We start from the raw sequence: 12,377 nt of genomic DNA, 5'->3' as shown, positions 1-12,377 counted from the left end.
AAATTTAAATGTTTATTACTTCTTTACAAATCATATTACTAAACAAAACAAAAATACAGTATATACCAACAACAAAGCAGCTACTTTAAAATTCTATTCCTAGGAGTAGGCATTTAGCCTAGAGGTTAAGACTCCAGTTAGGACACCCACACCCCACTGTGGAGTGCCTGGGTCCAATTCCCAGCCCCAGCTCCTAATCCCAGCTTCCTTCCGATGCAGACCCTGGGAGGCAGTGCTGACTGCTCAAGTGGCTACACTCCTGCTACCCAAGAGAGCTTAACTGAGTTCCTGGCTCCAAGTTCTTGCTTTGCCCAGCCCAACCCTGGCTATTGCCAACATTTTGGGTGTAACCAGTAAATGGGAATTCTTGGTGTCTCAGTCTCTCTATCTCTGTGTGTGTGTCTCTCTCTCCCACCATCCCTTCTCAAATAAATTTTCAAAGAATTTTTTAAATAAAAAAATAAAATAAAATTCTATCTAAAAGTAGAAGACAGTTTTTTAAAAAGACAAATAATCAAGTTCATAAATATAAAAAATGTTCTATAAATACAAAATTTTATAAATACAAAAAGTATGTTTAAGATTTTAATTTCTGGAGCCTAAACATGATTTGTTCACATCTTTGGAGTCTTAAGTATGTATCTGAATGTGATGTGATTATTGTAAAACAACAACTATAATGAGGAAGAGTGTAGAAAAATAACAAATGAATGTTATTCATACAGCTAATGAAATAGAACTCAGTTCTTAAGACTGCAAAGTTCTATAATTGCAATACCTAGTTATGTTATTTACATTATAGAGCAACCAGTCACATCAGGTTGAATTTCCTCTATCTAAATTTTAAAAATTAAAGAATAAAAGTACATAAGCATTCTGAAACTTTCCTAAATGTCAACAAAGAAATCAGTTACTCTTTGCTAATACTTAATATGTACATCATCAGGAGTAGCTATTTGATCTGGTAGTTAAGCTGCCTGCCAGCTGGGATACACACATCTCATATTGGTGTGGCTGGACTCTCAAGTTCCAGCTCCACTCTCAATTCCAGCTTCCTACTAATGCACACCTTACGAAACAGCAGATGATGGTTCACGTAGCTGGACCCCTGCCACCAATGGGCGACCTGGTTTGAGTTCCTGGCTCCCAGTCTTGGCCTGGCCCAGCCCCAGCCATTGCAGACATTCAGGGAGTGAACCAATGGACAAGAACTCATTATCTCTATCTGCCTCCAAACAAAATTTTAAAAATTCTGTAACTTTTTAAAAATAATTTCTGTTCCATACTAACAACATGATGAAGCTTTTTTTTAATAAAGGAAACCCCTCCTTTTATTTTAAAATTTATTTATTTATTTGATAGAGTTACATAGAGAGGAGAGACATCTTCCATGTGATGGTTCAATCCCCAAATGGCTGCAAGACCAGGATTCGGCCAACTCAGAGCAAGGAGCTTCCTCAGGATCTCCCAGTGGGTGCAGGGGCCCAGGGACTGGGGCCATCTTATGCTGCTTTCCAGGCACATTGGCAGGGAATTGTACAGAAAAGGGAGCAGCTGGGAATGGAACCAGAGCCCATATAGAACACCAGCACTGCAGGCTGTGGCTTAATCTGCTATGCCACAGCACCAAGCGAATAACTTTTTTTTAAAACTGGCTTTTTTGATATTTATTATGACAAATCTTAATGGTGTAACTTACAAGGTCACATAGTCTAAATAATTTTGAAAATGGATGTTAGAATGCATGGCAAAATTACATTCTCGCAAGAATTGGAAAAAAAGGAACATATACTGAAAGAAAAGACAGGAAGAGAAAGAGAAGCCAGGGAAAACAAGCAAGAACAATGAGCATACCATCTGGCAACCAGAAAAAAATAAATAGGGCACAGTAGCAAATCTGGAAAAGATTGAGCAATGGAGGACAAAAATACTAAAATAAACAGGGAAAAGGCAAATACATGAACTAAGAAAAAGAATGGCTCATTTCACTTTTATACATGAAATCACCCAAGAAAGAGAAACATACATGGAAAACTAACCTGATTTTCCTCCTGCACAACTCTATATTGTTCCTTCCAAATGGTGATTTTGGAAGCCTCATCTTTTCTCAGAGCTCGTTCTTTCTTCAGCTCTGGGCTCCAGAAGGTCTTGATGCTATTCATTGAAGAACTCAGTTTGCTCTCCTTTACTTCCACATCCTTCCGCAAAAGATCGTTTTCCCTTAATACTTCCTTCAGCTGTGTCTGCAGATCCATGATCGTGTTATCTCTTGCCTGACGAAGAGAGTGCGGTACAGTAGACGCCATACTCACAGGAGGAAGGTGATGTTCTCCAAATGCTATGGTGTCACTAGCAACCCCACTGCTGGCTATATTGGGGCTACTGCCCATAGCAGTCATCCTAACACCATAAGGCAGACGTCCCCCAGAACGGCCAAGTGTCATGGTGCTTTTAGGTGTTTCTGAACCCACGTTTTCGTGGTCACTTAGGTACATAGGGCCAGATGTGGCATAGGCAGCATTTAAGGATTGTATATTCTCCATTGATAGGGTTTTTCCACTACCACCTCCAACACTGCTTCCAGAACTCCCTCCTGTGCTATTGGTCCGACGATGACCCAAACGAGGGGAACGAGGAAGCCTAGGTGAACGCCCAGGGCTCTGGCTGCTTGGTTCCACCTTCCCAACTGAACGAGCACTTCCATACATGGTTGCAAGGTGAATTTAGGTGCAGGGAAAGATGTCAAAATTAAAAAAAAATTTAAAAAAAAGGAACTCCGTGAGGTTTCTCTATGGCTATAAGTTGGCTTAAGGCTCATCAGTATTAATAGGTCACCAGCCGTCCAATCTTGAGGAAATATCTTACACCATATCTGAAATGAAAAGATCACACATTAAATCCTCCAGGAATAAATATTGCCCTTCTCAGAAACTTTGTATTACCCCATACACTAGAAAGATCCCCCTTCAATCATCTATTAACTCATGCATTCAAAATGTATTTCACAGTAAACATTATTTTTAAAAGTTTTACATGTCTCAAAACTAAATACTGAAAACTCATCACCAACTGCAAAAGAAAAAAGGGGGGTATAAATATTGACTGGAGTGGACATTTGGTTTAATGGCTGAGATGAGGTATAAGACAATCACATCCTACACAGGAATTCCTGGGTTTCATTCCTGGCTCAGGCTCCAGACTCCAGCTTCCTATTATGGACCCTGGGAAGCAGGAGTGATAGCTCAAGTAGTTGAGCTCTTACCACACACATGGGAGACCTGGACTGAACTCGCAGTTCCTTGCTTTGACCCCCCTCCCCACTCAGCTACTCTGGGCATTTGGGAAGTGAACCAGTGGATGACAGCTTTCTCTCTCACCCTCTCTCTCTCTGCTTCTCAATTTAAAAAAAAAAAAAAAAAACTGATAAAGAAGAGATAAAAGTTTAAGTATATATAATTTTCTAACTGAAAACTGAAGATTATCAACTAACAAGTAATTAGAACTAACAGAACTCAAAAAGTCAGTCAAAAGGTCAATATATAAATATACAAGTATCGGCCGGCACTGCGGCTCTCTAGGCTAATCCTCCGCCTTGCGGCGCCAGCACACCGGGTTCTAGTCCCGGTCGGGTGCCGGATTCTGTCCTCGTTGCCCCTCTTCCGGCCCGGGAGTGCAGTGGAGGATGGCCCAAGTGCTTGGGCCCTGTACCCCATGGGAGACCAGGAGAAGCACCTGGCTCCTGCCTTCAGAGAGGCGTGGTGCACCGGCCGCGGCGGCCATTGGAGGGTGAACCAACGGCAAAAGACGACCTTTCTCTCTGTCTCTCTCTCGCTGTCCACTCTGCCTGTCAAAAATAAATAAAAAAGAGAATATCAAAACACGACAGGCAATATGACAGAGCAGCAAAGTCACTGTCTGGGACACCAGCATCCCATATCAGAGTGCCTAGGTTTGAGTCCTGGCTCCACCACCAACCCTTCCTGGGAGGTAGTATGTGACAGTTACCGTGTTTGGCCCATGTCACCTGTATGGGAGACTCAGATTAAGTTCCAACCTCCTGGCTTTAGCTTAGTTCAGTCCCCAGCTGTTGTGGGCATTTGGACAGTAAAACAACAGATAAGGGGGCCAGCACTTTGGTTTAGCAGGTAAAGCCACAGCTGCAATGTCAATATCCCATATGGGTATGGTTCCGATCCAGCTCCCTCCTAATGTCCCTGGGAAAGCAGTGAAAGATGGCCCAAGTGCTTGGGGCCTTGCACCCACATGGGAGACCGGGAAGAAGCTGCTGGTTCCTGGCCAGCCAGTTGGGGAGTGAATCAGAGATAGATTTTTTTTTAAATCATAAATCTCTCTCAAGCCCTAAATGTAAAAATCAAAAAATACAATTCCTATCCATTTGACTTCCAAATATCTCTTAAATTGATCCTTCTCTTCTAAGCCCATAATTATTACCTTGGCCTATTATTATTATTATTATAGCCTACCTGAATTACAACAACTTTCTAACTGCCTCTAGTCAGAGTCTCTTAATCAGTTTTCAAACTTACAATTACAACTCAACTGTGGGTTGTAAATCAGTTTGATAGATTTTGTTTGAGCTTTTTATTTTTTTTATTTGAGAGAAAGTAAGCTCTCATCCATTGGTTCATTCCCCAAATGCCCACCAACTTCAAGGGGGGCAAAAGCCTAGTGCCAGGAACTCAAACTAGGTCTTCCCACATGGGTGGCAGGAATCCAGCCAGTTCAGCCATCACCACTTCCCTCCCATGATCTATAAAAACAGAAAGCTGAAATCAACAGCCAAGCTAGGAACTGAGCTCAAGTAGTCTGACATGGGATGTAACCATAGCTGCTACACCAAATGCCTATCTGTGTTTGTTTTTAATAAAATAAAATACTGGCTCCAGAACCATCATGGGTACCAAAATTTGTGGATGCTCAAGCCTCATATCAAACAGCATAGTATTTGCGTATAACCTACACACATCCTTCCATATATTTTAAATCATTTCTTAGTCATAATACCTAATAAAAAGTGAATTTGTATGGAAAAACTGTCATATCATTATTAAGAAAAAAGTCTATACATGTTCAGTAAGATAACATTTTTTTCCAACTATTTATCACCTGCATTTTATTTGAATCTACAGTGTGGAGCCTACAAATATGAAAGGTTAACTGTAATTGAGAATAAAGCAGGAAACAGAATGTAGAGCTTATTTTCAGAGTATAACACACTAAAGTAAAGGTAGATATTGTGAAGGGCCTGGAGTTTTATTTTACCATATTTACAAGTCAATACATTATCTTATAACTAGTTTATGGATTCTGACAGAATAGGAGTCTCTTGGGACTTTAAAAAAAAAGGCTTTATTACAGTACAGCAAGCATGAACACGCATATGTTTGCATTTCTTCCATGTCCCACAGGTTAGATGAAGGGGGTCAGATGGATTCTACTTATATTGTGGGTGTGCATCATAGCTGCAGAACACTGAGCTTGGGAAATCTACCGCTTTCATAGTAATAAGTAAGCCTTTCCTTGTCCCCATGAGAGACATTACCTCATCCCTCAAGACAGCTCATGCAAACCCAATCCTGAGAAACAGCAGTAAGGACAGTACATTCTTAGCATAGATAGCTAAAGTATACCAGAAACAAGAGACCCATGGAAGACACAGCCTCCTGACAATTATCTGTGGCAGCTTTAAACATGGCCATACATTCTTTGACTTCTTTCTTCAAGAGGAAGAAAAATATTCCTTTCTCCTTGAATATGAGCTGGACTTAGTAACTTGCTTCTAAAGATGCATTACTTTCAAGAATCACTCAAGGGCCGGTGCCGCGGCTCACTAGGCTAATCCTCCGCCTAGTGGCGCCGGCACACCGGGTTCTAGTCCTGGTCGGGGCGCCAGATTCTGTCCCGGTTGCCCCTCTTCCAGGCCAGCTCTCTGCTGTGGCCAGGGAGTGCAGTGGAGGATGGCCCAGGTGCTTGGGCCCTGCACCCCATGGGAGACCAGGAAAAGCACCTGGCTCCTGGCTCCTGCCATCAGATCAGCGCGGTGCGCCGGCCGCAGCGCGCTGGCCGCAGCGGCCATTGGAGGGTGAACCAACGGCAAAGGAAGACCTTTCTCTCTGTCTCTCTCTCTCACTGTCCACTCTGCCTGTCAAAAAAAAAAAAAGAAAGAAAGAAAGAATCACTCAAAAAGATGCTGAAGCATGTGTCTTGGTCACTCTTATGGATCACTCACTACACATGGAATTAGCTGCCATGTCATGAGGATATTCAAAACTTCTCTATGAAGAAAGGCAAATAGCCAAGAACTGAGGCCTCCAGCCCAAAGTCATGTGCAATGGCTTGGAAGAGGACCCTTCAACCTGTAAAACCGTGAGATGACTGTAGACTTTACTGACATCTTGACTCAACTTCATGAGATATCTGAGCTAGGACTACCCATCTATACTGTTCATAAAAACTGAGATTCTTTTTTTAAACCCAGTAAGTTTTGAATTTGTTGATGCAACAAGATACAATTAATATGGTGCTGTTTCCTGAAACTTTTTATTTTCATTTGTACATACATATATATATAATGCATACTGTATCACAATTTAGAAGGCACTTCTTTTTGCAGGTGGAAAATTATTCTCAACACTAGTGCCAGAATGATCTTTTACAAGACAATTCTCAAATGGGTTACTGACCCCCAAGGGTGCACAGGACCTTTTTAGGAGGTCCATGAAAGCAAATTATTTTTATAAAATATTTTTATAAAATGTATATATAGTTTGTTTCTCAGAAGTTATGTGCCATGTAATCTTATCCCACTGACAGATATTGAAAAGTATGCTTATATACAGTGGTATTTCAAAGTTTTCTTAGATTTCTAATGTGGTAAATAATGATAGATATAGTCTTTAGAAAAAAAAAGTTATCTGAAGTCCTCATTAATTTTTAACAGTAAAAAGGATGCTAGAACAAAAAAGGTTTAAAAATTATTTTTCTGGGCTGGCGCCGCAGCTCAATAGGCTAATCCTCCCACCTGCGGCGCCGGCACACCGGGTTCTAGTCCCCATCAGGGCGCCGGATTCTGTCCCGGTTGCCCCTCTTCCAGGCCAGCTCTCTGCTGTGCAGTGGAGGATGGCCCAAGTGCTTGGGCCCTGCACCCACATGGGAGACCAGGAGAAACACCTGGCTCCTGGCTTCAGATCAGCGCGGTGCACTGGCCACAGCGGCCATTGAGGGGTAAACCAACGGAAAAAGGAAGACCTTTCTCTCTCTGTCTTTCTCACTGTCCACTCTGCCTGTCAAAAAAAAAAAATTATTGTTCTGGAGCTAGAGCTGTGATGTGATGGGTTAAGCCACTGCCTATAACACCACCAACATCCCATATGGGTGCCACTTTGAGACCTGGCTGCTCCACTTCTGATCCAGCTCCTTGCTAATGTGCCTGGGAAAGCAGCAGAGGATGGCCCAAGTCCTTGGGCCCCTTCACCCACGTGGAAGTCCTGGAAGAAGCTCCTGGCTCCTAGCTTCAGATCAGCTCAGCTTTGGCCATTGCAGCCATTTAGGGGAGTGAACCAGCAGATGGAAAACCCCTCTGTCTTTTTCTTTTTTAGATATTTTTTTTATTTGAAAGGCAGAGCCAGAGAGACAGACAGACAGAGACAGAGAGACAGTCTTCCATCTGCTGGTTCACTCCCAAAATAGCCACAACAGCTGGAGTTGCGCCGATCTAAGGCCAGGAGCCAGGAACTTCTTCTGGGTCTTCCATGCAGATGCAGGGGCCCAAGTACTCGGGCCATCTTCTACTGCTTTCCCAGGCCATAGCTGGATTTGAAGTGGAGCAGCCAGGACTTGAACCGATGCCCATATGAGATGCCAGCACTGCAGGTAGCGGCTTTACTCACTATGCCACAGCATCGGCCCCTCTGTAACTTCAAATTCATAAATCTTTCTTTTTTAAAGATTTATTCTATTTATTTGAAAGACAGAGTTACAGAGCGAGGTAGAGCCAGAGAGAGAGAGAGAGGTCTTTCATCCACTGGTTCACTCCCCAAATGACTGCAATGGCCAGAGCTGAGTTGATCCAAAGCCAGGAGCCAGGAGCTTCTTCCAGGTCCCCCATGCAGATGCAGGGGCCCAAGCACTTGGGCCATCTTCTACTGCTTTCCCAGGCCACAGCAGAGAGCTGGACCAGAAGTGGAGCAGCCAGGACTCAAACCGGTACCCATATAGGATGCCAGCACCACAGGCCGCGGCTTTAACTCGCTGTCCCCAGTGCTGGCCCCTGATAAATCTTTAAAAAAAAAAAAAAAAAGAATAAACTTCTGTTGTTTTCAAGTCATTAAGTTTGTAGTAATTCGTTACAAGATCACAAGGAAATAGTCTGGGTAGACTATCTCATTAAAAGCAATGTGTGGGGTCAGCATTGTGGCATAGCCAGTTAAGCCGCTGCCTGCAGTGACAGCATCCCATATGGGCGCCAGTTCGAGACCCAGCAGCTCCACTTCTAATTTGGCTCTCTGCTGTGGCCTGGGAAAGCAGAAGATATCCCAAGTGCTTAGGCCCCTGCACCCGCATGGGAGACCCAGAAGAAGCTCCTAGCACCTGGCTCCATATTAGCACAACTCCAGCCGTGGCAGTCATTTGTGAAGTGAACCAGCAGATGGAAGACCTCTCTCTCTCTCCTTCTCTCTCTCTCTCTCTGCCTCTCCTTCTCTCTTTATGTAACTCTTTCAAATAAATAAATCAATCTTTAAAAAAAAAAAAGTAGTGCCTCTATAAATAATGATGTGGAAAAATGTTTATATATACTATCAAAACAAAGACAAAGAAGAAAACATAACAGATGCCACCTAAGTTTTTGAAAAAGAGTACAGTGTATTATACAATTGTCAGTTGTTGTTAAGATTCCTGATGATGATCTCATTCTTTTATACAACTTTTCAACGAAAATTTTCAGCTTTTTTATAATCAGGACAAAATACTAAAACTTTCAACAAATATTAACACAGGATAAGGTTCTAGGTACTAAAAATTTAACTACCCACTTCTAGAAGAAAGCCAGAATCTGAGGGTGAGTGTTTAGCCTAGTGGTTAAGACATCAGTGTCCCACAATGCAGTGCCCGGATTCAATTCCTGGCTCTGGCTCCAGCTTCCTGTTCATGCATAGTTGAATATGGGAAGAAGTGTCTGTCTCTCTAATGAATAAAATAGGTTTTATGTTTTTTTTTTTTTTTTTTTTTGACAGGCAGAGTGGACAGTGAGAGAGAGAGAAACAGAGAGAAAGGTCTTCCTTTGCCGTTGGTTCAACCTCCAATGGCCGCCACGGCCGGCATGCTGCGGCCGGCGCACCGCGCTGATCTGAAGGCAGGAGCCAGGAGCCAGGTGCTTTTCCTGGTCTCCCATGGGATGCAGGGCCCAAGCACTTGGGCCATCCTCCACTGCACTCTTGCGCCACAGCAAAGAGCTGGCCTGGAAGAGGGGCAACCGGGACAGAATCGGCGCCCCAACCAGGACTAGAACCCGGTGTGCCGGTGCCACAAGGTGGAGGATTAGCCTAGTGAGCCGCAGCGCCGGCTACAAAATACATTTTTTAACTTGAAAAAAATTTAAATGTATTTACTTACTTGAGAGGCAGACAGAAACAGAGAGATTTCCCATCTGCTGGTTCATTTCCTAAATGGCACAATAGCTTAAGCTGGCCAGGCTAAAGTCAGGAGTTAGGAATTCAAACCAGGTCTCCCACGTGGGTGGCAGAGAGACCCAACCACCTGAGCCATCACTTGCTGCCTCCAAGGGTGCCATTAGCAGGAAGACAGAATTAAGAGAAGAGTTGGGATTCAAACCCAGATGTCTGACAAAAGATGTGAGCATCCAAAGCAGCATTTTAAACACTGTGTCAAAAACCCACTAATTTTTTTAAGCCAGAATTTTTTTTAACTTTTATTTAATAAATATAAATTTCCAAAGTACAACTTTTGGATTATAGTGGCAAGCCAGAATGTTTTTTCATGCCCAAATTCAATGAAGTCTCACTGCTGTTATTGCATCTGACACTACTAACAACTTCTCAATATTTTATTTATTTATTTTCATTTTATTTGAAAGTCAGAGGGGCTGGTGTTGTGGCGTACAGGGTAAAGCCGTGGCCTGCAAAGTCAGCATCCCATATGGGTGCCAGTTCATGTCCTGGCTGCTCCATTTCTGATCCAGCTCCTTGCTAATGGTCTGAGAAAAGCACCAAAACAATGGCCCAAGTATTTGGGCCCCTGCCGCCCTTGTGACAGACCCAGAAGAAGCTCCTGGATCTGGCCTGACTCAGCCCTGGCCATTGCACCCACTTGAGGAGTAAACCAGTGGATGGAAGATCACTCTCTCCCTTTCTCTCTCTAACTCTGACTTTTAAATAAATAAATAAGTCAAGAAAGGAAGGAAGGGAGAAAGAAAAAACAAAGAAACAGACAAAAAGAAAGACAGCTTTTCCATGTGCTGCTTCACTCCCCCAAATGCCTGTAACATCAAGGGTGAGCCAGATTGAAGTCAAGAGCCCCAAACTCAATCTAAGACTCCTGAGTGTATGGCAGGGACTTACATACTTGAAGCCATCACCTGCTGCCTCCCAAAATGCACATCAGCAAGAAGCTGGCTAAGAAGTAGAATAGCTGAGACTTGGATCAGGCACTCTGACATGGGATGTGGGTGTCTCAAGAGGCAACTAAGGCGGGCGCCGCGGCTCATTAGGCTAATCCTCCGCCTAGCGGCGCCGGCACACCAGGTTCTAGTCCCGCTTGGGGCGCCGGATTCTGTCCCGGTTGCCCCTCTTCCAGGCCAGCTCTCTGCTGTGGCCAGGGAGTGCAGTGGAGGATGGCCCAAGTGCTTGGGCCCTGCACCCCATGGGAGACCAGGAAAAGCACCTGGCTCCTGGCTCCTGCCATCGGATCAGCGCGGTGGGCCGGCCGCGGCGGCCATTGGAGGGTGAACCAACAGCAAAGGAAGACCTTTCTCTCTGTCTCTCTCTCTCACTGTCCACTCTGCCTGTCAAAAAAAAAAAAAAAAAAAAAAAAAAAAAAAAAAAAAAAAGAGGCAACTTAACTGATGTACCCCAAGCCCACACCACTACTGATCACTTTTACCTTGAAACTCTTAGGTGGGTTTCTCTGATCCTACTCTTTGGGACCTCCCACTATCTCTCCATGACATTTCCTTTTTTATATATTTTATTGGCTCCTCTTTCTCTACCATTACAGACTAACATGCCTTACAGAGCTACCTAACATGTTCTTGTCTCATTCTCTATCATTTCTCCTGGGAAATCTCCTCCACATTCATAGTTTCACAACCATTATCTATTTTAAGTAGGTACCACATTTAGGTTTTCTCAATCAATATTCCCAACTTTGGCCTCTCTACTGGACTGTAGGCTTAGATGACCATTTATGACCAACTACCTACTGAATATTTCCACCAAGATGTCCCACAAACAACCCAACAATTTTAAACAAACACCTATTTTCCCCTAAAACATACCCCTCCTCCTATGTTCCCCAGTTTGACATAATTTATTTTCACTCCTCCTTTTCTGCTACTCAGTTCAACACCCATTATCTAATCAATTATAACATCAATTCTTTAAAGGTGTATTTATTTATTTATTTGAAAAGCAGAGTTACAGAGTGGAAGAAGAGAAGGGAGGGGACAGAGAGACAGAGACAAGCAGAAACATTTTCCATCTGCTAGTTTACTGCCCCAAATGGCCACAATGGCCAGGAATGGACCAGGCCCACGCCAGGGGCCTAGAATTTCATCCGAGCCTCACATATGGGTAGCAGAGGCCCAAGTATTTGGGCCATCTTCCGCTGTTTTCCCAGGCATATAATCAGGGAGCTGTATCAGAAGTGGAGCAGCTGGGTCTCAAACGGCGGCTCAGATGGGATGCTGGCATTGCAGGCAGGCAGCTGCTTAATACATTGCAACACAATGCCAGTCCCATCATCAATTTTTACCTTTCCAATGTATTTCCATCATCCCTACAGCTACAACTTCATTCTATCTGTCAGTACTATTACAACAATTTCCAAAACAGCCTGCTTAATACACAATCTTATCTTCATAATCTATTGATGCTGAATTTTACTTTCACAGCCTAACGAGTTGAAGGCGTATGACACATTAACACCAATAACAGTCCACTCTAATTTAGATTACCAGGTTGAGGGTGAGAGAGATATTAGAACCCCATTAAACATTTCTGGTTTCAAAAGTCCTATATTCTAATACCTTTTGTTTACCTAATCACATCCCACTGAGAATCAATATACTTTTGCTTCTAGGGCTTTTCATTTTTGCTTCAACTTTTATCCACAGGTTCACT

General features: G+C 43.3%; 1 protein-coding gene across 13 annotated transcripts in view; it reads right to left on the bottom strand.

Annotated features, from left to right (window-relative positions):
- The window catches only part of ERC1 (ELKS/RAB6-interacting/CAST family member 1), a 522,480-nt gene that overhangs the window by 475,138 nt on the left and 34,965 nt on the right, over window positions 1-12,377 (bottom strand). For all 13 annotated transcript variants that reach the window (XR_016213449.1, XR_016213450.1, XR_016213451.1 and 10 more), the window contains exon 2: window positions 2,040-2,872. Coding sequence is in view for 10 of the 13 variants with exons in the window: in XM_089304491.1 (XP_089160617.1) it covers window positions 2,040-2,708 (669 nt within the window). In the remaining 3 variants the exon portion in view is untranslated. The remainder of the gene's footprint in view (window positions 1-2,039; window positions 2,873-12,377) is intronic.

Source organism: Oryctolagus cuniculus, chromosome 9, assembly GCF_051225735.1.
Source record: "Oryctolagus cuniculus isolate XC-2025 breed Fujian yellow rabbit chromosome 9, ASM5122573v1, whole genome shotgun sequence".
Lineage (NCBI taxonomy): Eukaryota > Metazoa > Chordata > Mammalia > Lagomorpha > Leporidae > Oryctolagus > Oryctolagus cuniculus.
Note: the sequence above shows the minus strand (reverse complement) of the source record. Positions and strands in the feature narration are given on the sequence as shown.